Source organism: Notothenia rossii (assembly GCF_949606895.1).
Source record: "Notothenia rossii genome assembly, chromosome: 10".
Taxonomy (NCBI): Eukaryota; Metazoa; Chordata; class Actinopteri; order Perciformes; family Nototheniidae; genus Notothenia; species Notothenia rossii.
In genome coordinates, this window is record NC_136908.1 from 55192231 (window position 1) to 55217515 (window position 25285).

Sequence of the window (25285 nt, forward strand, 5' to 3'; positions counted from 1 at the left end):
GGCCTGGAATCCATCTAATGTCATCTTTCCTTTTCAAATCATGTCCCTATAAAAGCCTCAAACTGGTCCAAAAAATATATTTGAAAAAATATATAAAAGTCTTTACTATGCTTAACTTTGTTTACTTGAAAAAAAAAAAAGTATGCAGGAGTACTCTAAGAAGGTGCTGTGCTATTCATTGGGCAACCAGCACAACGTGAAGAGTCCTCCCTCCTAAGACTGTATACATGTAAATAAATGACTCTTATTTTGTAAGGTGTTGGAGCAAAACAAGTGCTTCATCCACAGAGAGCTGGTAAATTGCACACTTTTGCATTCTGACCTGCAGTAGGCCCTGGCAGCTGGAGATCTCTTTGCGGACATTCTCCTCAGCCAGGTCACGTGACCTCTCCTCCAGCCGGAGTCTCTTCTCCAGGGTAAACATGTCGCACTTGAAACCCAACGCCAGGCGCTGGAAGTCCGCCTGAAAACATGGAAAACTCACTTGACACGTTTTGCACTTGCTGCTGGACGCCTGCTGCACGTGTTCTGTATTTCCTGCCATTAGCAGACAAGATAAACAGTTGGAACATTTCCTTGTTTGATTAAGAAATCCCACATGAAAGAAAGCATTATTGTGCTGGTGGTGAAGCCGAATCAGATAAATACCATTAAACTCCTGCACTTCCCTGTAGAAAACTCTCACAACACATGAATAAAGTAATACTCTTTCAAGTTCTGCTTTTACATTTCTGATAATTATTCAATCAAAAGTGTACAGTTATTGTATGGGTTTCAAAGAGAAGTGCAACCTTAGTAACATGCAAGCTAAATTTGTACTTAGATATTTCAGATTTATGCACATTTAATTCCGACAAAGGTTTAAAGAGAATTATGCAAAATGAGAATTCCTACATCAGACAAACAAGACAAAGAAATGGTCACAAAAGTATCTCCTAGTTCTAGTTGTGTACATACCTCGATCTCCTTGTCATTAGGCGACAGGCTGCTGGATAAAGAAACTGCAATGAGGACTCATTGACAGGACAAATCTGATTACATGTATTTGAATGGTTATGGATTTAATAGTCAACTTGTTTTACTATTCAGTCTTACCTGTTCTTGTCCGCCATGGCGGTACCACTGCTTCCCGACATATCAGCTAGAAAGGGAAATGATTTTCAGTTAAATAATGGCACAAAAAGACCCAATCAAAAGAAAGGTAGTAAATTATAAATATAATAATAAGGATAGGAGAGTTTTACACATACATCCTTTGTCCGTGGCCACGCTGCTCTTACTCTGGTCCTCCTGAACCTTGCGCTCCTCGATGACCTCCATGCTGCTTTCCCGCTCCTGCAGGGCCCCGACACACGTTACTGCCTCGCTCTGCTTCACCTCCTGACCTCCCTTTGACACTGATGCCTCCATGCTCCCGTTCCCCTTAAGATCCATACTGCTCCCTTCACTCACTCCCTACTTGTTCAACAGCTTTTACATATTAAAGATGAAAAGTGATGAATCACACAAACTGGCAGTGCAGTTGGATCTTGACTCGGAATAATCTGATCCTGAGTGGAGCCTAAACTATGCACTCCCTCTTCCTCTCTTCCATGCGCACACTCACATAGCTGGAAAGACAGCATTTCTGTTAAGGTTGACGAGTCATGCGAAATCAGATACTTTTGGCACAATTTCATCACTTACAAGGACATTTAATCTGAATAACACCCACTCCGTTAGGCCTGATCCTGGTGTTTGACCAAATCTGCTCTGAACCGGTTCTTTTTTTCTTTTAAAAAAAATACAGAATAGAAAACATTATGCATTACGAAGAAAATATGAAAAAAGGGAACCAAACTAATGTCCACATTTGTAAATCGCCATACTTGTGTGCGGCAAATGTTACCAAACTTCTATAAATTGATTGTTCTACAAAATCAGTTGAGAACTCCATTATTGGTCTGGTAGTATTTACTATACCTTACCTAATGTGAGGACTGATAAAAAAAAACACTAACTTATTTATAATGACGCTGATTTACACACAAACAATGGGCAAGTTCGACAGTAGTCAGGCAAATAACTTCAAATTTCTATGTGAAAACACTTAGTTGAGGATAAATGGCAGTAAAGCAGGTCTTACCAGTTCCCTCTTTTTTTTGCCACCGAGGGGGAGGGAGTCTTTTTTGGCTGCACTATCCTCAGATTTGCAGGGGTCAGAGGTCACGCTGCCAACGCCACTCCCCGATTGGCTGGCGTGTGTGACGGACGATCCCGACTGAGGAGAGCTGCTGGTGAACCGGTCAGTCTCTGGAAGGAGAGTTGGTGTGTGGGTGGTCAAAGTTACACATGCTTGCAAGAAGGCGTAAACAAACAGTCAGCTTAAGAAATATCTCGCTTCATCTTCACGAATCCCTACCTTCCATGCTGGCAGATACTGTTGGCACCACCTCTGCTGTACCGTCCTGCACACTCTCCTCCTCTTCAACCAACACGGGTAGCAGACACGTGCTGGAACACACACATAATACACCATTTGTAAAAACTAATACAATCAAGAGTAATTGCTGCTGTTGGATGATGACGCTGTGAACCACTCACCTGTCCTCGGCTGCTGATCTGTCTGCAGACTGGTCCTGGCTCGGGCTCTGATGGGCAGAAGTAGGGAGAGGAGGGGGGTGTGAGAAAAATACAGGTGGCCTTGGAGCTAGTTTTTCTGCCCAAGAAATGGTCAATGATTAAAAGACACACACATATTCACATGTAGCGTACCTGTCCCATGGCAGTGGACTGATATCTAAGCTGTACAGTGTGTGGAAGAGAAAGCTTGGACTGATCTCTTATATAATGTGTTGCTTCATGGAGAGCCCTGCAGCTCTGCAAAAGTGTGTGTGTTGCTGAGAGGGGTGCTTGGAACACGTTAACACTGGCACAGTGCTAAGTAGTGGAGGCGGACTGCGTGCTACACATAGTGGTGTGAACATGAACACACGCACAAACACTCACACAAATACACACAATGGAGCAAGGTGATCGCTCAGAGCAATGCAATGGGATATTGTGTAATGAGTGAGAATCTGTTAACACACTTCAGAATAAGGGAGCTGCCTTGCTATTAAACTGAATATAAAACCAAAGAAGACCTCAATGTCATTTTAAATAAAACACATATTCTAACTCTAGGCATTAATGTGAACTGATTTAAAGCCAACACATTCTTTATGAGCTTTGACTTAAAATTATATGTAAAGCTTCATAAGAAAAATAATGCACCAGATTGTATTAGAGTGTGACATCTTGCCCTGTGTCTATACAGTGTACCATCCAGCATCAATATAGGAGGAAGTCCTATTCTGAACTGTATCTTCCATTTAGTAAAACGACTATTTGAATTTATCCAAATGCTTCTGATAATAAGAAACTCCTTTTCTTTGCTGGAAATGCAAATTGAAATGATAAAATAAAAACAAACACCTCGACATGGCTGAAAACCTTTGTGGACCAGGCTGATATGAGCTTAAAACTGCATTTTTATTGACGCACAAAACACCCCCAAAGAGTCAAAGCATGCCTTTCTTGGCTCCCTCAGACTGTCTCCCCGCAGGGAGGCAGTCCAGCAGCAGGTAGGGAGGCTAAATAGACCAAGCTGATCAATTTCTCTGCAGGATGCAAACCAGACCGAAGGCATCACAACACAAGCAGGCCTTGGCTTTGACATGAAAACACTGCGAGCCCATCTGAGGCTGCTCATAATTACCATGAAGCAGATCCAACTGCATGGAGCACACGTCAAAACAACTCAGTGTGAACACTAATTGGATAAGAGAGAGGAGCCACTGTGTCCAAGCCTTTGCTAAAAGGCTTTAAACATCAAGGTCATTTATTTGACAACATACTTCTGCTTTTATTTAACTGGTTTTATGACATTGGTTAATTGATACAATCAGTGACAACAATTTTGATAATGTATTAATTATTCCAAGCATTATGCTAAACATTTATCGCTTTAAAATTGGACCTTATCACATAATTTTACAACAAAAACAAAAATTCTGTTTTTGGAGTGCTATTCAAACTCAATGAAAGTGTGTACTGACATTTGAATGACATTTGTTCATGTCATTTTTGGACACCTTAAATCAACAACATTTCTAATAAGTTCAATAAGATAAAAATGTAAATAGCATCATCCTTTAACCTTTTCTTACCGGATGCTCTTTCGAAATATTTTATCAAGGTTTCTAAAGTGCTATGTCCAACTGCATTTCAACATTCAGCATTTTAACTTGATAATAATACTTGGCAATAATTCAATTCCTTAAATTCTCACCTTTTGCATATATTACTTGCCTCCTTTGGCAAGATAGTTCAGAGAATCAGATAACCAATCCTCCCAAAGAAAGCTTGAGCAGTCAGTAAAATGATGGCTGCCTGAATTTGCGATATTTGCCTTAATTGTAAATCTGACCTCTCCTCCTTGCCCAGGGGGAAGACTCCATCTCAGCCTCTCTGAAGGAAAGCCAGCCCCCACCCTGCACCCACCCTGCACACCGAAACCCTTCTTACTTCAAAACACACCTCCTTTCACTCAGCTAGGAAATACAAGGTGGCAGAGAGTAAGAGAAAGAGGAAGGGGAAGCAGTGTGCAGCTGGTGCTGAAGAGAATAGAGGAAGTTGCATTCCCTTATGCATTAAAACAAGTCCTCCCTGCTACTGACCTTAGTACGACTCATGTCTCCTGTGCTCGGGTCCGCCTCTCCTTCTTTCTCTTCTTCTTCCCTGTGGTCCTCACTGGTAGGCTGGGTGCTAAACAAAGCGGAAGGTCAAAGGTCAAGCACTTGCCATGTTCACATTCTTGATGTATGCATGACATGCACTTGCTACCGATAATGAAACAGCAGTTACAGTATGCAATGGTAAGAGAGATGAGGAACAACCTTTGTATCTCTGTAGGTGGACTGTGCATATGCAAAGCACGGCTGCAGAACAACACACTCCTCCCACAGAGAAGGAAAACACCCATTTGACTAGCAAATGTGGTACAAGCCATATGAAAATGACAAAACTTCGAAAGGGTGACTTCAACTGTGGCTCACACCAATCAACATCATTATATAGCAAGGAAACTTCACATTGGTATGAAAATGAGTCGGGGTGCGGGGTGAGGCTGTGAGGTAGAGTCAGTTTCCTGACTATGGAAGGTTGTGATTGGTGCACCTTAGGAGGTGGGATTGAACAGGTGTCTGCTGTATGTAGGTGCAATAAAGTAAATGGTTCTTTTTAATTGTCTACATTAACCATTGCATTGCGTAATTATTGCCAATTAACAACCAGGTCTCCAGGTACAAAACAGTCTGTTGTGATTAAACTTCCGGTTCCTTTTTACCTTCCATTGCTGCCTTCTTTGTTTTTGCAAAGTCCTGTTTTGTCAGTCCGATATTATAACGTCAGATGTATCATGGGGAAATGACTGACTGTGGATATTGAGAAAAACTTGTTGCATCACCTCTTTCGCTCCCTCTCTCTTTATAAATTATTATAGAACATATAGAGGGGGATTATTCAATGTTTGACCACTCTTCTCAAGTTAGTGTAATAAACCAGTTTTGTGATATCCTATACTTGAATAAATCTGGAGTATCAGTCTAATACTCTGCTCATGTGCATTGAATTCAAAATGTTTCTTCATTCACCTCTCAGTCTGGGTAATGGTCTCATCTGGTCCAGGTGTTGTGCTGTCGGTAGGAACTTCTGTGGGAGGGGTATTACTTGGTGGGACTGTTGGTTCTTGTTCAGGTGAGCTGCTCTGATTTTGGGCTGGATCACAGGAGGGAGACTCTTCAGTCACAAGAGCCTCTCCATCTGTGTAAACAAGAGGAAGAATATTGGTGTGAAGTATTGTGTAACATGGTGGTGTTTAATAAGCTGCTGTAATAATACATTTCCCAGAGTGACAACACCAGAAAACACTAGCTCAGTGTGACCTGCATGCAAATGGTTTTCTTTTTTTACTTAAATGTATTCACATTTTTTATTTTTTTATTTGAGCCCTGTCTATTATTACCTAATGCTTTGTGTGTTTTATTCATTTATTTGTGTCTTTTTATGAATATCCTTCTGAAAAATGTTTGTCCTTTCTGTGAATATTCATTATATGCAAAAAGCAGAAATCAGTTAAAGGTCCCATGTCATGCTTTTCTGGTTATTAACCATCCCCTTGTGTGGTATGTTGCTTTTTCTGCATGTAAACAGTCTGCAGAGTCACAAACCCTCAAAGTACACCCTGTAGAGAGTAAAACTCACACAGAAAATACCTGTCTATGCTGCCACAGAACACCTCGTTGGAGATTTCTCTTTTTCCATTTACTTCTTGGGTATAGTGACGTAACGTAACGTTAGGACAGAGGGTGAATACACATACTATACAGAGATGCTGTATGAGAAACCAATGTGAGTTTGGAAAACTGCACAATATAAATCTATTCCAGTAGACCTCAACAATAGAATTATGATCAGTAGAAATGGCCATGACATGGGACCTTTAACACAAATATATCACTAATTAACTTTTCCAGTGTGTGTTGCAGTAATGTATTCATGAAGTACATCTCTTTATAAATGTAGTTCTGGATAACCAAAACAAAAATCCAATAAAAAACGATTTTCATTCTGTGGGTTTTGGTAGAGTTTGACCTTTTCCAAGCAAGTCTTCGCTCATCTAAACAAACAGCTAAAATACCAAGTGAGTCAGGAAATGACTCATTCTTTTGTAAAGTTGTATTTGCACAGAGTAGAGAGGCTGTTGGGGGGGGAGACAGTTAAACAGAACAGTAGTGTGTGAGCCACATAGAGTGTATAGGCATTCAGAGAAATCGAGAGAAAGAGAGACAGAGGGAGGAGGTCTTACTGTTGTTCTTTGAGTGGGACAGATCAGGAGGAGCATCCGCCTCTGGGTTTCTAATGCCGACAGCTTGTGAGTGGGCGCTCAATGGCACCGCTTCCTGCTCCTGAAAACACACAAACATTCAAGAAAGGAAAGGGGCGAAAGGATCAAATCAGCAACACACATTAACCATGTCAGAGACAGCAGGCCCAGAATCACTCAGTAGAAACAAATCTTTGTCAGCTGCTCAGATTTTGTTGACTCCTTTTGCAATATATTTTCTTTTGACAGAGAACACAAAGCATCTGTCCGTCAGTGGCAGTTGGAAAGACGTCCAAATTATTCATAGGAATTCAAAAGCAACAAATACTTTCTTATTCACTGCAGCAAGAAAGGAGTGTTTAAATTAGATTCACTGCAAGGAAGTAGAATGCATAACATCCAAGATCAGAAAGTGTGAAAGCAAACAAAGATCGGCCATTAAACCGTAGTACTTTAAGGATTTTAGCTTTTTTGAAGTGAATGCACCTGCATGCTCCTTGCCGTTTTGAATTCATCTTCATTACTTTACATAAAAAATTACCTGGCACTTTTATTCAATGTCGTTTTTTCTTTTTTATATTATAGCAATTGTACCTTTCCGCCGAGTGTGACGTGAAGGGTTTTATTAATTTAATTTTGAATAAGGAAGCTGATAGTGCCAGCACTTGCAAAGGCTACAAATAAAGATATGTGAAGAGAGCTATGTGAAGAGAGCTATTTGGTAGGCAAAGGAACGAAAGCTCGAAAGAAAAACAGAGAGAGGGAAGAAGATACAAAATAACATTTATATTGTAATAAAAGACCCTTATAACTCAGACTTTAGATATGTCTATTAAGGGGCAGTGGATGTTAGAAACCCTCCTTGTGCATTTGAGGATATTCTGGTATAAGTCACTTGAAACAGCATATTTTAATATGTTGGTGCATCCTTGAACACAAAACAAGGAAACGTTTGCACAGGAAGCACACTCCTCCTACTGACACCCAATTTTAAAGGTCCCATGTCATGCTTTTCCGGTTATTACCCGTCCCCTTGTGTGTTATGAAGATTTTTACAGTATGCATGTAAACGGTGTGCAGAGTCAAAACCCTCAAAGTACACCCTGTAGCGAGTAAAACTCTAACACAGAAAATACCTCCCCAAAACGCCTCGTTGGAGATACGTCACTGTCCATTGATTCTTCCGGGTACCGCATGATGTCATGCGTTATCCGGAACCAAATGGACCAATCCGTGGAGCCGTTACATTACGTCCCCGTAGCCGTTACGTTAAGCCCCCGCCGATTGGTCCAAATGGACCAATCCACGGACTTCCTCACACACACACTCAGTGCATGCAGCTCTGCTGATCTCTCCTCCCTGGCTACAGGCTGATAACAGACAGTTGGGACCGCGGCGAAATTCTCTCTGCAGACCCATTCTCACAGCGTTTATCCACCTTTTTCTTACTCAATATCAAGCCACACTTATTGTTTTTACTTCGGCTGTGACTTTGTGTGTGCTCAGGATGAGTTTGGCTGTGTTTAGCTGTGTATCGCTAAACAAGGAAACCACACCTCCACGGAGCTCAACGCGATTCACAACATCCCGACCAATCAGAGCACACTGTGCTCACAGGGAGGCCGTTAAAGGCAGAGAGTGAAATTCAGTGAATACACGTAGTTTACAGAGATGCTGTATGAGAAACCAAAGTGATTTTGGAAAATTGCACAATATAAATCTATTCTAGTAGACCTCAACAATGGAATTATGATCAGTGGAAATGGCCATGAAATGGGACCTTTAATAATTTTTTCATCCAAAATGTATTCAATTTGCCCTCAAAGATTTAATTTGGAAAAGTGTGAGAACTAACGACTTCTACATTTGCAAAAACTGCATTGGTGTTACAAAAGAAATAAAGAAAGCAGAGTAAAATGTGTGTGGGCGAAGTGTCAAGCTAGTTTTCATACCAAAACATCAGTATAAAATAAATCCTCAGCAGTTTGGTTTGTGAGCATAAAGTTCGCTCCAGTCACCCAACCAAAGTTGTTATTGACAACAAAAGGAAGTGGATTATTACAATACCAAGAAAAGAGCTGTGTGCCAAATGAAACTCAAGCACCAAATCTGTTTTGGTACCGTCATGCTTCCTGCTGACAGTTACATTCCCATGACCGTCACACACCTGGCAGCTAAACATTCCTGTTGTCTGTATTGACATTCTCAGTCAACAATGGCCAATTATTTTCTAGATCGTTCATTTTATTTAATAGATGAGATGCCTTATTCCTTTACAAGGACAATTTCACATATCCCTGTTATCACTGCACTAAGCCAAATGTACATGGGTTTCCACTAGGTCAGTTCTGGTGCTATCCTCAATCAATGAAGGATTATACAAACATTTCATTTAAGGCACAATCTCCAACACATTGCAAGAACACTTAAACATAATTCCATGAAAGAAAATGCCACAATTTAATTTACCTGCATAGACTGGACATCCAAGTCTTGCTCTGACTCAGTACAGGCTGCAGAGTCTGTAACAGGAAGAAGACAACAATACAATTTCGAATATGAACAGTGAAAGGAGGATGGACTAGGTTAAAAAAGGACAAAACATAGCTCCTGTTCATTAAATACATTTTTTTTCTCCAATTAGACTAAATCAAGTTTTATTTATAAAACACATTTAAAAACGATTTTTGGTCGAGCCAAAGTGCTGTACATGTAATAAAAACACTTATAAATACTACAATAACAAGAAAAGACAATAATTTACAAGAGAAATATAAAAACAAAACACAGGGAAATGTCAGGTGTCGTACTCAGCTCTGACTAGAAGGCCAGAGAGAAGAAGTGTGTCTTCAGTGAGGATTTAAAAACCCCTAGGGTCTGGGCCAACCTCACATAAGGGGGTTCAAAAAGCAACCCCACCTTTGACCATAAAAGGGCAGACCGTCCATTATGCAAGGGATTGAGTTGAGGGAGGGGCGAAGAGGTTAAAATACCATGCATGGCTAAGGTGGCATTAATGACTACATTCACACTCTAGTTTTCTGTCTCTGCCTGCCAGCTACTCATGCAGGCAGTGGAATTGGGGGGGGGGGGGGATTACTGGGCTCACTTCGTGGCCTCAGACCGGTCGTACACCTGGCCATACAAGGACCTTTAGGAAGAGAGGATTTCACATACTGTGTCGACACACACACACACACGCTCACAACCTTAATAAGACCAGGGCCACAGCAACCATAGAAGGCATGGGTCTACTTCCAAGGGCCTCAGAGTGTGTGTATCCAATGTGGGGATACACACACCTACAGTGGGTGAGTGTGTGTACTGCGCTGGTGCTTCAAGGGTGGCTGAGTGCCCTGTGACTCCCATGGATTACAAGGGGATAATCCATTATTTCTCACACAGATACAAATCAACACACAAAGATGATAACTACATTTTGGAACGGTTTTCACCTAAAATACTTATCCTGTGAAGAACTTCGCAAAATGCAGAAAAATCTGCACATTTGTATATTTATAGCTATCAATAGAGTGGGACAGGCATGTTCAGTGTACGCACAGACGCATGATCTACAGCTAGGAATGGGGATAAAAGTGTGGTCTCAAAATTCTCATGCTAAGAAAGGATGCATTAGTTCACATTCTTGTTGCATGAGGCTTGTTCCGACTGATTTGGATCCAAAACTAGGAACGGGCGAGTTGGGGTCAGAATGGGGCTACAAAAACATGAAACTATATTTATCCATATTTGGCTGGGCTTTATGAGTTTGCAGCTAGCTCTGGGCTAATTATCGTGCATAGTGGATTTTAAAAAGGCTCAATGAAGGCTCCTCACTTCTTAACTTTCCTGATACAGTTGAAGATTTAATCTTTACAAGCCAATTCAAAAACTTCAGTATAACCATTTGACTCTTCAAGGATTCACTACGAATAATTATAAATAGTTGAATGGAAGTCGAACTGATGGATGTTGGCTGATGGTTGTTTTGTCCAACTTTGTGCCCCACTTACCATGACTCTCTTCTGCTGCTCCGTTTCGAGGCAGCGTCCTCCCAGAGAGGGCAGACACCGGAGTGGAGGTGTCCCTCACTTCCCCCTCTCCAGCTGTGTCCACCACCGTCCACCTCTCCTCCCCGTCCTCCTCCTCGCTTCTCTCTGTTCGCCCTCCCTGCTCTTTGCAGTTCCTCTCTGCCAACTCGTTCTTCAGGAAATCTTGAAGGGCGAACTCCTCATCCCAGTCCAAGTCATCTCCAGGCTAAACACAAAAAAGATACGGGAAAGACAGGGTCTAAATGAATCAGTGAAATGTACAAAAACACACCTCACCAAATGCAACAAAACCTGCTAAAGCAACACCATAACGAATTCCACTGTTGAAAAGTGCAACTATAGGGCTGCAGTTCAGCGGTTACAGACACCATAGTTGAAAGTGGCATCAAATTAAAAGGATCAAATTAAAAAGTCAATCTCTTCCAACAGACACGACACAATTACAAAAGCAGTTTCTGAACAAATCTCAGCTAATACGACTTATGAACAAATGTGACATTCAAATAAAACAAAGCAACTCATACATTTCTTGATTAACAATTAACAAACTTGCTAAACTGAATAAATGACTTCAGTAAGAACTGAAAAAGCTCCTTGTGTTTTGCAGTAAAACAATAGTGATGTAATGGAAATGTTGAGGCGCGTGTCAGGGCATTTTGTTCGAGAAGCAGTGCGTAGGTGTGTGGTCGCATCTAAATTCTGCGTTTATGTGTGGGTGCACATGTCCACTTCAGCCGCCAACTCACACTCAACTCTCCTCCATCAGAGACTCCATCTGTCTGAATACAGTGGGAGCTCTCTCACTGCTCTCTAAGCAAACCAATATCCAAATTACAAACATACAAAAACACACATGTAAATAACTGGATATGATAAGGCTTTCCTGCCAGTAAACCTTCAAAACAAGTACAAGTGAAACTCCTTCACCTCCCAGACAATGTAAAGTTAATTGAATGTTCTAAAAATAATGTACGGTGACTACAGATTAAGATCGAAATACAACTTTTAACAATGGTGGAAGAATGAGGCTGCTGCTGTTTATAAGAGATAGACTGAAGCCCAATAACCCAGCCCTCCCATCCTTCCTCTCTCTCTCTCTGACCTCTTCCTCTGGTGCAGGTGTCTGGCATGAGGCCTCTCTGCTGTCCTGAGGTGTCTTTATCTGCTCCAGCTCCTCACAAAGCTGCTGCTTCTGGTTCTCCTGCTCCTGCACCCTGCATGCAACAAAACAAAAGTGTGAATTAAAACAAAATGTAGAGGAAAGACTCTTAGTGTCAAAAGCACTGTTAACTCTCCAGGGGGAGTTAGATGAGCAGAGACCCTAGAAGAGAGTACAGTGGACATACTGTACCCAATCCGCAGGCCCATGCAGTGTCCCATTCTGTTGCCCAGGGTGACCACCGCCAGTTCTCCGACTGGCCCGGTAACGGTTTCTTTACTCCACCGTTTTGTAGATCCAGACGGACCCTCTAATCTCACAGAACCCCCAATATGTCCTTCAACAAAACCCTGATCCTGTAGTCCAGTCTGACTCTGGAGTGTTTGGGCTAAGACACACTGTTCAGAGTAGGAGGGTCAAATCTACAATGAGCCCTCTGCAGTTCTCTTTTCCCACCAAACAGTATTTAATGAGTTCACCCTGGCAACTAAGCACCAGTAAATCCAGCATGGACAGCCTGACCAGTTCCCCTTCTCTGGTCTCATGCTGTACCTCAGTAACTCCCTTATATATCAGAAGGGGATGGCCGTCTCCATGAACACACACTCAAACAGAAACACACATGCATGGCCAAAGGGCTGGCATAGATCCATACCTAGTGAGGCGGGCCCTTTGGGGTCATTGAGGTCAGGATGATTGAAAGGTCTTTCCCCCACTCAGCACAACTGACTGGCCAACTGAGACAGAGCACTGGAGAGTGGAGATGTCCAGTGATCTGATGTGTGGTGTTGTTAATGTTACGTTTTAGAAATATGGAGATTGACAGGAAAATCTACTCAAACTAGAAGAAAACTTTAGTGTTTGCATAAAATAACATATTTGTATAGATTAATTTAGATCTCCAGCTCTAAGGATAATACAAGCGACAAGCTCAGGCGCTTATCAACAAAGTCATTAGCAGATAAATCAATAATGAAAATAATCAGCAGTGGCTTATCTTAAGGTAGACTAACTAGTTAACCTAATTATGCCTAGACTGCATCTCTTTTAAGTTAGTAATTACATTGCTAGATTTAATCGGCTTCTAGCTTTTTCACTCATTCCTCTTCTTCAGTGGCATCAGTATTACCTTACTTAGCCAGAAAATGAATTTTTAAGCTCTGCCTACAAGGGTTTAATCAACCAATGAGATCACAGCAGCACAAGAGTGACTCATCCTCAAGGAAAGGTTTTCCTGCCATGTGGAAAAGTTGTCTTTCATTAGCCAGCAATCAGTTCTCTTCTCTCCTCCTCTGGTGCCTTACCTTTACCTTCCTCTGCTCTTACACCAGATTCTGAATCACTCACATTCCTACAGATCCTTGATTTCAACACCCACAGAGAGAGATCAGGCGACAAAGCTTCGCTCACCTGACTGAAAGGTGCAGGATCTCAGTGCGGGACCTCCTCATGTTACTGGCCATTTTGATCAGCTCCTTCTCCAGAGAGTCTGTGTACTGGGCCAGCTGGTCCAGGCTGAGGGCCCAGTCCTCCCTCTTCGCGTCCAGCTCGGCCTGCACCTTCTGCGGGAACAAAAGTCCGGGGTCAGCTGCACGGCCTGAACAGCCAGGGGTCTTTAACGCTTCTAAAAGGTTTTCACCACTAACTGACACAAAATGGCACGACGTACAACCAACATAAGACTAACTGGTACTGGTGCAGCTCCACTCCGCTAATGATTTCGGTCTCATTTGCTATGTTTAGTGTTGTATGCCAGTACGTGGCTAATGAATGCAGAGTGGCCACAATGCAGGAGGGGGGAGAGAAAAAGAGAGAGACTGAGAGATAGAGAAAGTTGGAGTGAGGGGAGTGGGTTGTGTTCATGGTACAACACACTGACTAACAACACTGCTTGGATGGGGCCTGTTGGAGAGTTATATAAGTCAGAATTCTCCGGAGAGGAGAGATAGTGGGTGCGAAAGAGAAGAGAGTGGATCGAGAGAACAAATGCTACAGGTAGAGGGAGATCACAACATTATTTCATCATTATTATATTTTTTAGATGGAGACGGCCTTTTTCAGATCTGAAATGCAAACATAGGAAGCTCAAACGCACCAACACAGCAGTTCATTGTGCACTTGCAGTTTTTCTTAAGCTTTCATCAATTGCAGTATTCTGACACCGACTACACAATTGAAACTTGTCTGTGAAAGTGTATCTGACCTGGAGAACCGCGTCCTGGTCGCCTGCTGGCTGTGCGCAGTTGTCCAACAAGCCTCTAGTTGTAGATAAGATGGAGTTGGTTTCTTCTCTGAAATTCCTTTTCTGAGATGTATCAAGAGAAATCAAGAAAAATGGAGTCCAGAATTTAAATGATAATTTGCAACAATCCAGATAATTGATAAAAACAGACATTTAGATGCATTCATAAGCCTGTTAAACTAGCCTGACACTTCTAAGGTTATATTAGAGCCTAACCTATTTTAAGTAGATGGTTATTAAAGGGGCCCTATGATGCTCATTGTCTGGTTCATATTTGTATGTTGTGCTTCTACTGTGACATGTTTACAATGTTTTAATGTTCAAGTGCATGGGAGAGAAACTCAATCTGGAGGGAACTTTGGGATTTTAGCCTTTGCATGCTATGTACATGCACAAAAACCTATAACACACTACAGGAAAGGGAAAACCCAAAAAGCATTATAGGGCCTCTTCAAGTGAACCTCAACAGTAACTCAACAGTGTTTATTTGTATTTTTAAAGTCAAGTCTTAAACAAATGTAAATGCCCTGCAAAAAGGTTGAAAATTGACATTTCAATCTGAACTTTCAAACATTCTTTAGTCATAGTTATTCAAAGTCAGCTGATGCCATGCACAGTCACAAAAGTCTTACAAAACAATACATGATGGAATTGTATTTTCTTTCAGATGCAAATTCTCTACCCAAGTCAAAATATGCAAGTAAAAGTCACCAGTTTATTTAGGAGGTTCTTGAACTCCCGAGCCATTTGTTCCGGGTTGGGTCCCTGCAGCATCAGCAGCACCTCCCTGTCCAGCGTCATATCCAGAGGGGAGACACAGCTCATAGTGGTGGATAAAAGGTCAACTCCATGGTGGGCCTGCATGAGATGGCAATTATTACACACAGTTAAAATCAGTCTAATTATAAGCAAGAAGCTGGAGTGTGACAAGCAAACAGCACATGCATCTAATGTTCACACAGTGCTTTGTATTGTGTGTCATTTGTGAGAAACCCTATGGCTGTGGGAATCTTAGGGGATTAATCAGTTGCCTGAAGGCATACACTTCCCAGAAGTCCAGCTGGGACTAAGGGCACAGTTAACTGAGATTTCATAAAGTTTGAACTAAAAAAGCAGTGTGAATGCATTCAAGTTTACATGTGGCTCCATTTGACTGATACAAGAAAGGTGTCCCAGAGAAGAAGCGGCCATGAATTCTCTTTCAAAAATCAAAGCCCAGGGTGCATGAAAGAAAAGGTGAGCAGATGAAAAGAGACAGAGTTAGGGAGTGCTGACCTCCAGTGGTGACTGAGCCAGAGCCAGTTCTGTCTGCAGGGATCCTGAGCTGCTCTGGTTCAACCTGAAGGCCACCGACAGGGACAGACCAGCCCTGTGGAGAGAAGTAGGAAGCAACAAAGATTTTACATTTTTGTGAGACAGCTTACAGCGCCGTTCCATAAATTCCTAGAGAGACATTTTATTTAACATCGTCTATTCCCTTAGTTGTCCCTCAACCGTGAATACATCAGACCCTTCACTCCCGGGTTATTCTCGGTTCACTCACCCAGACATGTCTGGCTGCATCATCTGCATCTGGCTCTCCAGCTTGCTCTTGTGTGACCTCAGCAGCTGGAATCAACAACAGAGAAGCCAACATAACTCAGTACAAACCCCATTGGTTTTAAAGAGGTAAACTACATTCCCTAAAATTCTCTACTTGGACACATCTGTCCACTACAAGGTCTGTGTGCGAGAGCAGGCGTTGGATTTCCCACAGCCAGACAAAATGCCAGTCGTACACAAGCTGAGTAACAATAAACGTGACGCAGCAGAGAACTAAGTTTACAGTAGGAGTTGATGTTTCGTCTGTGTTGAATTACAATTACCTTTAAACATGTTTTTAGCATTTCCCCATACTTTTATATACACTTTCTAAAAATAAAATCACTATCAGGAGTTTATGGTTAACATTTATAATATTATTAAAGTGTCACTTTTTTTTAAATTCTGACTTCTGCTAAGCTTTTATCTGTAACTCTTTCAAATCTCCTTTCCTATTGCTCACGAATGGAAATCAGGGAATTAATGTCCGTTGTACAGGCATGTCATACAAAACGAAGAAAGTCGACCAAATGGTTCTTAAAAAGAATATCAAATAGCTTCATTGGCATGAGTTAAAAGCAAAAGAAGACATAGGAAACTATTTAAAGCAGTTGCAGAGCATCAAAAGACAAACCAGTGGGGGTTGTTGATGTCTAGAAACTGAAATATTGATATGATGTGAGGTTCAACACACTGACCTCTGTGATGGATGAGTATTCCTCCACTGCGGACTTCAGCTCATCTATCAGTCTGCTCTTCTGTAAAAGGTAAAAAACACAAGATGAGTTCCGTTTTTTTAAAAGAGAAACAGAAACAACAAATTGGAAGCAATTGGTAGGTTTTTGCACTGAACCAGTGTTTGCTGAAGGGATTCAATACATGTTATGTATAGAATGATAACGAGTGTGGGATTGGATCATTATACAAAAAGGCACTGACCTCTACTATCACAGCTTCCTTTTCACCAACAACCGCATCAAAAGAGTGAATTTGCACCTGAGGACATGAGAATAAGACACACAAAGAAAGCACAGTAAAATGGTAGCGAGTTGGACAAATGTGTCCCAGAGAAATGTACAATGTGAAGATTGTTCTGTGAGGAAGGAAGGTGGAAAAACATTCAAAATTGCTGAAGGCCGAGAAAAGAAAGAACAAGAAGGACACAGAGGAAATCGAAAATAGCCTAGTAGAGCTTTAATAATGCAGAGACAAATTGCAAAGTAAAGATGTACCTGAAGGTCAGCGTTAATGTTACGCAGCTCGGCTATCCTCCTCTGAAGCTCTTCTGTCTCCACGGTGACCCTGAAGTTCTGGGGAGCCATCAAAGGGTTAGGGTTAGCGCTGCTGGTCACATCCTTTTTTGAAAATACTATAAAAAAATACTCTCTGCAGGCTATCTATGAATGGGTGAGTACTGTGGATTCACTGTGAATCAGGTTATTGATTTTCCCGTGTACTCGTCTGACAATAGTCCTCTTTGATCAGTGAAGTACCTCTTCCTGAAGGGACGCAATACTGGCAATGAGACTCTGGTTCTCTCTGTCCTGCAAACAAAATAAGAACAATGAAAATGAGTCCTAAATCTGCTGCGATATTACATTCTAAAAGGCTTGAGCTGTACGTTAGTAAGAAGGTCTGCCTGAATATCCTCGTTTCAACAGCGATCAGAATTTACAAAAGATCCAGTTAGTTGCAAAGTGCATTACTCAAATGAATGCACCTTTCGTAAAATAATGAGTTTTCTCCATGTGTTAAATGTTATCTGGGATATAGACTTTATTGGGGGAGTGTGAACTGTGGCTAAGAGAATGGGCCTTGTTCAAAGCTTGCATAATTTTTCTTCTAGTGACAACATTTCTACATTGAATTATACATGTATGATTTTTACCTTCATACATTCTGTGGCAGAACATGCCTATTTCCATCAGAAGCAACATTGAACTCCAAGTGTGTTCATTTTTCATCCAAAATGGGGATAACAGTTAATGCCTAACTTTTGGTCTGCAATGCAATACAGTACATTTCAGATGAAACCCTTTTGATACATTTTTATGTATTCTCTTTTTGACTGACCACGCGTTTGCTGTGAGCGGAGGCGCGCGCCCTGCTCTCCTCCCTACAGTTCAGAGTGGCCTTCATCTCCTCCACCTCCTCGTTCAGCATCTTCTCCTTCAGGGCCAGCTGCTGGTTACTGTGCAAAAAGTTCAACAGATAACAAGTCAATAACCCACAGCATGCCTCAATAAACATCTGCCATGCCTTTGCATAAAAGTACATCTTACACCGTGGCCTGATTGTGTAGCTGCTCGTTCTCCTCTGCCAGCTTCTGGTTGCTGTCCTCCATGCTCTCCACCACCAGCTTCATCTTCCTCATCTCCTCCTCGAGCTTTTGGTTGCTCATCTGAAGGTCAGCGACACAACACACCAGCTCTGACGTCTCACTGAGGAGAGACACATACACATAAAAGGCACGGGTTAAATAGGGTCCATTACATGCACGATTTATATACATGGCACAGCAGCAGTAACCTCAATTGAATACATTTTATTTTCAACAAAAGTCTAAATGTTGTATCCTCTGGAGAATCACAATATTCATTTCGTGCGTCAAATGAATAATTTTGAAATTTAAAAAATGCAATAATATTAACAGCCTTTAATTAATGGTAGATGCTGAAATTGCCTTATTTAAAAAAAGTCTCAGTTCACTCGAACCACAATAAAATAAAATATGAATTAAAATGTTGCTTCATCTCCCTAGTGGTATTTGTCCTTTCAGATAGTATATTATTTTATTTAGATATATAGATTATATGACATTTTATAGAGAAAGGGCAGGAAGAGGTTGTCATAAATATAAATAAAACAAATAGTATTGCATATTCACAAAAACATGGATGATCTCTCACTTATTCCTGTACATTACTTACAATTCTGCTCTGGACGCCTCCCCTCCAAAGGCCTCCAAGCTTCCCGAAGTAATATTGAACAACATGGACCTCTTTGCTAAACAGATCCAAAACACACACAAAAAAGATAACATCCAGGCATCACTCAAATTAGATTGATGTACAATACAAGAACATGGGGAAAGCAAACATCTGAGTGATGAGATGCACACCCACCTGACAGGCTGTCTCGGAATTTGACCGAGTCCTCCTGAGAGACTTCATCTGGTGTGTCTTCCCTTAGATACAACAGAGAAAATGAGCAGGATTATAATCACAATCTTTTTGATAGGATTCGGCAGTCATGCATTATGCTGTTACCTTTGGTAATAATGTATTGAGCTGTTTAATTGTTGGTACCTGGCACATTGGGCACTAAACACTGAGTTCAATGCTCAGTTTATTTTTGTCTAGAACCATAGATCGTATAAAAAGTGCTGAAGCACAGCCCCTACACATTTGACAGTTATACCAATGTATGAAAAGCCACTTCATGCTTACATACAAGCATGACTTCACCAGCAGTTAACACCCTGTGGGCCCGTCAGTAACAAGATGACTCATCACCAACATTGGACCTCTATCACTGCACTAACAGCCCATTAAGACCTTCAGTTTATCTGAGCCCACACATCAGGCACATAATGGCCAAAATGCATAACCTTACACAGGTTTGTCAGAATGTAACCACATTTATAACAAATAAATAATAGTATATATATAATGAAGTATTTTGACTTTCATTTTGTATACACAGTATGAGTCATAGCATTAGACCACATACACATTTCATAGACCTGAATAAAGTGCAGCGGGCACTGGATTATGACGCAGAACTGCTTCTCATACAAAAGACAGCATGTGAAATGATGATGCACGCAGCGGAAACTAAAGGGGGAGTCTTTCTCACCAGCAATCTCTCATCTGATGCATAACCCACCTACACAATATCTACTTGCGTAACTCTAACAGAGCCTCTCTGAAAGAATAAAAAGGAAAGCACAGGACTGCTAAAGATGGTGAAGCTGGATTTGCCTTTCCATACCAGGTTAGGGGGAATAGAAACTCTGCAACTGCAAATGCTTAGAAAGCAAACATGTTTAGCGGTCTTTCAATCATAGTAGTCAGAGAATTAGTTAACAAAAGAGAAACAAAATGTAAACAATTAATCTCTGAAACACTTTTTGTTCCCATTTCTAAAAAGTGTTCGTCAACTGTTAAAACTGCATATTCAAATCAGGACTCTAGTTGAAAAAACTATTATGGAGATATAGTGCCAACAGAAAGCTTGCGTCTTATCCATTGATTTATCCTCTATTCTGACAAATGTTTTAATGATATCTTAAATCAACAAAGAGGAGGGTCACAGCATGTTCTGTAGTTACAGAAAAAGTACTGCCTGACATGATACAGTCAGAGTCTGCTTAAGACCATGGCAGCTAGATACATTCTGACAAAATCTTGACTTCAGAAATTCCAAAATGTTCCCTCGTCAAGCTACCCCACGTACAAATCCCCATTTTAAAATAAAAGATCATGTGCCTAGGGTATCAATATTTTGGAATTAAAGGTCCCATGTCATGGCCATTTCCACTGATCATAATTCCATTGTTGAGGTCTACTAGAATAGATTTATATTGTGCAATTTTCCAAAATCACTTTGGTTTCTCATACAGCATCTCTTTAAACTACGTGTATTCACTGAATTTCACTCTCTGCCTTTAACGGCTCGTTGTAGCTCCAATAGCTCCAGCCCCCACCCTCCCTGTGAGCACAGTGTGCTCTGATTGGTCGGGATGTTGTGAATCGCGCTGAGCTCCGTGGAGGTGTGGTTTCCTTGTTTAGCGACAGCGAAACACAGCCAAACTCACCCTGAGCACACACAAAGTCACAGCCGAAGTAAAAACAATAAGTGTGGCTTGATATTGAGTAAGAAAAAGGTGGATAAACGCTGTGAGAATGGGTCTGCAGAGAGAATTTCGCCACGATCCCAACTGTCTGTTATCAGCCTGCATCCAGGGAGGAGAGATCAGCAGAGCTGCATGCACTGAGTGTGTGTGTGAGGAAGTCCGTGGATTGGTCAATTTGGACCAATCAGCGGGGGCTTAACGTAACGGCTTCGCGGACGTAACTTAACGGCTCCACGGATTGGTCCATTTGGTTCCGGGTAACGCATGACATCATGCGATACCCGGAAGAATCAATGGACAGTGACGTATCTCCAACGAGGCGTTTTGGGGAGGTATTTTCTGTGTTAGAGTTTTACTCGCTACAGGGTGTACTTTGAGGGTTTTGACTCTGCAGACCGTTTACATGCATAAAAACCTTCATAACACACAAGGGGACGGGTAATAACCGGAAAAGCATGACATGGGAACTTTAAGGCCTTAATTTCAAATGTCTGCTTCTCAGTACCCGTTGTTGCGGCAGTCATCGATCCACTCCTTCATGACGGCATGGTACGTGACCAGGTCGATGGAGACGTCCTTGTGTTCTGGGTCGAGCATGTTGCAAAGGTCTTCTAGGCCGCTGTCTCCTGATTTGCGGCTGGTGGTGTGCCGCAGGAAGTCCACGATGTGAGAGACGTACACTTTACCTGCAAGAACACAGGAACACAGACATACAGCTTGGATCATTTTGCCTAGGGTTGGTTATTTACAATGGATTGCTCAATCAATTTTTCTTTGTTTGGGTTTAGGAGAGGGCAGCAGTAACCATGGAAGCAGAATAATAACGATTCACTTTTTTTCCCCCAGTAGGTTTAAAACATCTCTCAATCATTTAAAAAAAAAAATGGTTAGCCTTCACACAGTTATCATAACAGTAGTACAAACAATGGACTAGTTTTCTTTCTTGCAAGAAAAATGCATTGAATTATAAAATCGTTTAAATTCATAAATACCTTTTTCACTAAAACTCAACCTCTGGCAATGCACACATCAAAGCTGAATTAAACAGAAATGTGGTATACTTTAACAGCTTTAGTGGGATTAAACTATGCATCATCACTCTATTTGATTTTCAACCAAAGACTTCAACATTTTTGGATGCTATTCGATTTTGCCATTTGAATATTACCCTTGAGAAATGTTTTTAGCATTCAATATACCCGACGATCACCGAGGTAGATGGAAAGAAAGCAAAAATTAGACCCATTATCTCAGCAAACAGCAGAAGAGACAGCAACTTAAGATGCAATCACATGCAGACGCAAAGGAAAAGAACAAATCTTCCTCTTCAAAAATGGTTGAAATATATCCTAAAAATAATAAAAGACAGAAGAAATAATAAGTTACCACACTGTCTGTACTTATTTAAAAACACCACGTCCCATACAGCAACTTCACATGATGGTTCACTTAAAGAAAGCATTCAAATGCTAAGAAAACGATCTGGAGTGATAAGGAAACTTAAGGGGTGTTGAAATCAAATGAACATATTGTATTGCTTTTTCTAGCAGGCACAAGAGGAAGACACGGACAATGCCGATACTGTGTGAGTGGGGATTTCTTTCGTCTTCTAAACAGTAAAAGACACTGTAACACTACACCCAATGATAAGTTATAAATGTGTCATCAGCTGCTATATTCTTCTTTCGGAAAATGTGTGACCCAACCATTAATGAGTGTGTGTGTGTGTGTATGTATGTATGCGTATGTGTACCTCGACGCTGGGTGTCACAGGCATAGAAGATGGTATCGAGCAGATTCTCCTCACAGATTAAGCTGATTTCTGCCATATTCTCCTTGGTTTCAGAGGCTACTGAAGATCCTGAGCAGGAATATCAAACACACACGCCCACCGACACATAAATGCAGTGAATTAAGTTGCCAAGCAAAGCAAGCACATGACACACTTTGTGTAAAGATACAGCCACTATTAAAATACTACTACAAAAACTAGCCTCTGGACCCACCATTAACCCTTGTTTTGCCAATGACTACAGTTTTTTTTAACATGTAAGCACAGAGTGGAATATTGTAGGTTTTAAACTAGTTATTGGCTCCAAAAAAATGTAATTCTTCCTAAAGCATCCGTCGCCAATATTACATAGCATGCTATGCTAATAAACATAAATCTGTTAATAAGCTGTAGCTGAAAGCTCTGGAAAAATAAGCTGGTATTTGTCAAACTGTTTCAAAGGTTAACAATTAACTTTCACTCCTAACATAATCTGTTTTTTTCACACTCCTACTGTACATCAGTCCAAACCTCCCAGTTGTTTTGCATCCGCTACCCCCTACCTCCATCTCCCATGGACAGCCGTTTCACAACCAGAGCTGGGTAGGGCAGCTCCCACTCTGTGGAGTTTGCACGGTCCGCTGAGCAGAAGTTGAGGTTGTAGGAGAGGGTGCCTTGGTTTGGGATGATGGTACTACACAGGGGGGGGCTCTTGCTTGGCCTCTCGCTCTCGGGCCGCACCGTCTGGGGTGTGAATGAAAAGTAACGGGACTCTTTGGATTGGCCTGTGGGCGTGGAACAATGCCCTGGCCATGTCTTAATGTGTCTTAAATCACTCCCTTCTGCACCTCTCCTCTCACTTAGAGTGCTAGTGATAGTGTATGTGAGGTTAGTTGGCGAGGGGGTATTGCATGCAGGGGAGGAAGATGTGGGCAGAGGGATGGAGGAACCCTTGTTGCTCCTCTGGGAAGCTGCAGCAGGACTCATCCCTCTCCCCTTCCCCCTCTCCCCCTCATCTCTGTGGAGGGTTCCTTTCTTCAGGATGCTTTCCAGGTTGTGCCTCAGGCCACTCTGCGGGCTGTAGTAATTGTTGGAAGAGAGTTTGGGGATCTGGAATGGTGAATTGGGCTCTCTGTCACCGCGCCACTGAATGGTCTGAAGTTTGCGGCATATGCTGTCCACGGGGTTGTGGCGACGATTTGGCTGGGGCGTGTAATATTCCATGCTGCAGATGGTAGGACTGCAGTGCTGGCTTCCTGGCTAGAGGAGAGGCTGAAGTCTGAGGAGAGAGAAGCAGAACATATGTGTTTTACTGCATGCAAAGTAGGGCTAAAACAAACATTTATTTTGATTTTTTAAATTATTATTATTTCCTTTTTTTCTAGCTTAATTAAATGGTCCATAAAACTATCGAAAATAATCATTTATAAAATGTCCGTCACTGTTTTAAAAAAAATCCAAGGTCGTCTGTCAGTCCAAAGGATCTTCAGTCTAATATGATACAATAAAAAAGCAGTACATCTCCACATTTTACAGGCTATTTTAAATTAAATTAAAATGAAAAAAATGTAATCAAAGTTTAGATATAAAAGGAGCTGGATAATCTGCAGTGTAAGGAAGAAAAAACATTTCCATTGGGAGAATAATTGTGAATATTTGAGATCCATATAATGAGTAGCCCAATATAAATCACAGTTTTCCATCCAATGCCAAATAGTTATTATTACTTCTAAACTTCTATGGTATAGAAGGTAGTTCTTGTGTTGAGAAATGAAAAACAAGGAGAAGTGAAGGACGGAACAGAGGATGGGGAATCAAATTATAACCTCCAATAACACAGCTCAATAAAAATGGACCCAGAACTAAAGTAAGACAGAGTCCAATAAAAGGTATTGTTCCATGCAAAAGGTTTGAGATTATCAATCCTGCCTTTGTTATGTAAAAATATTCATCCATTTAACCAAATCCAAATGAATGCGTCACATATTTAGGCTCCAGGTGTGTGAAGCAGCTAATTAATGGACAAGTTAACTCACGGAATAAAAACACAAGAGCATTTGTTTCAGTAAAATGTTCCGTAGTGCAACCCCTGCAGTTTAAATACACATTAAAATTGTTTATCCTAAGTAGACAAATCAGTAATTAAGAAGAACCCACTGACAGCAAAAGTGTTAAAAGTAAAAGTGTTAAAAGCATTACAAAATGAAAAGCCTACCTGCTACCACAGCTGACGTTTACGCAAATGTATCTTCTATAAACACCTGACGACCAAGCATAAAGAAAACACCCTTTCCGTTTGTCTTTCAAAAAGGCTTTGGCAAGAAGGGTATAATTGTTTGTAACCTCGTTTAGCTTGTAGAAGCAAATATCTGACGAAATGTTTGGGCACCTGTCGAGACCCACACAGAGAGCACTCTTCCGAGACAGAAAGAGTTAAACCTTAAGTGGGTGTCCACAACGCTAAAAGTAAGCTAACACCCCCTCCCTGTGGCTGGAAGGAGACATAACACCCAACATATTAAACTACAGGTGGGAAAACGTCATATTTATGGTGGTATTGTACATTTTAAAAGTCAAATAAAGTAAAAACGGTTTTGTTACTAAGCATAGTCCATCCCCCTTTTTAGCGTGTCACCTACATCGAGCCGACAAACTCCTTTTAAGAGACAACTTACATTTTTGTGATTGAACAGAATAGAATATCTTTAATATTTA

General features: G+C 41.2%; 1 protein-coding gene across 8 annotated transcripts in view; it reads right to left on the reverse strand.

The window, feature by feature from the left end:
- lrmp (lymphoid-restricted membrane protein) overlaps positions 1 to 25014 on the reverse strand; it is a 30680-nt gene extending 5666 nt beyond the window's left edge. For 4 of the 8 annotated variants that reach the window (XM_079654825.1, XM_079654824.1, XM_079654822.1 and 1 more), the window contains exons 1-30: positions 24786 to 25013; positions 23134 to 23849; positions 22553 to 22660; positions 21305 to 21485; positions 19067 to 19128; positions 18872 to 18947; positions 18224 to 18382; positions 18015 to 18132; positions 17435 to 17485; positions 17174 to 17251; positions 16881 to 16937; positions 16640 to 16699; positions 15904 to 15968; positions 15636 to 15729; positions 15072 to 15218; positions 14322 to 14423; positions 13529 to 13680; positions 12062 to 12173; positions 10921 to 11164; positions 9377 to 9429; positions 6890 to 6989; positions 5676 to 5844; positions 4701 to 4788; positions 2584 to 2630; positions 2402 to 2493; positions 2126 to 2292; positions 1251 to 1335; positions 1096 to 1141; positions 958 to 988; positions 323 to 463 (exon numbers count right to left, since the gene is read on the reverse strand). In XM_079654825.1, the coding sequence (XP_079510951.1) occupies positions 323 to 463; positions 958 to 988; positions 1096 to 1141; positions 1251 to 1335; positions 2126 to 2292; positions 2402 to 2493; positions 2584 to 2630; positions 4701 to 4788; positions 5676 to 5844; positions 6890 to 6989; positions 9377 to 9429; positions 10921 to 11164; positions 12062 to 12173; positions 13529 to 13680; positions 14322 to 14423; positions 15072 to 15218; positions 15636 to 15729; positions 15904 to 15968; positions 16640 to 16699; positions 16881 to 16937; positions 17174 to 17251; positions 17435 to 17485; positions 18015 to 18132; positions 18224 to 18382; positions 18872 to 18947; positions 19067 to 19128; positions 21305 to 21485; positions 22553 to 22660; positions 23134 to 23794 (3546 nt within the window). In that variant the 5' untranslated portion in view covers positions 23795 to 23849; positions 24786 to 25013. Of the gene's footprint in view, positions 1 to 322; positions 464 to 957; positions 989 to 1095; positions 1142 to 1250; positions 1336 to 2125; positions 2293 to 2401; positions 2494 to 2583; positions 2631 to 4700; positions 4789 to 5675; positions 5845 to 6889; positions 6990 to 9376; positions 9430 to 10920; positions 11165 to 12061; positions 12174 to 13528; positions 13681 to 14321; positions 14424 to 15071; positions 15219 to 15635; positions 15730 to 15903; positions 15969 to 16639; positions 16700 to 16880; positions 16938 to 17173; positions 17252 to 17434; positions 17486 to 18014; positions 18133 to 18223; positions 18383 to 18871; positions 18948 to 19066; positions 19129 to 21304; positions 21486 to 22552; positions 22661 to 23133; positions 23850 to 24785 lie in introns of all 8 variants that reach the window. The other 4 variants (XM_079654821.1, XM_079654820.1, XM_079654818.1 and 1 more) reach the window with 2 other exon arrangements.
- Positions 25015 to 25285: the final 271 nt, after the last annotated feature.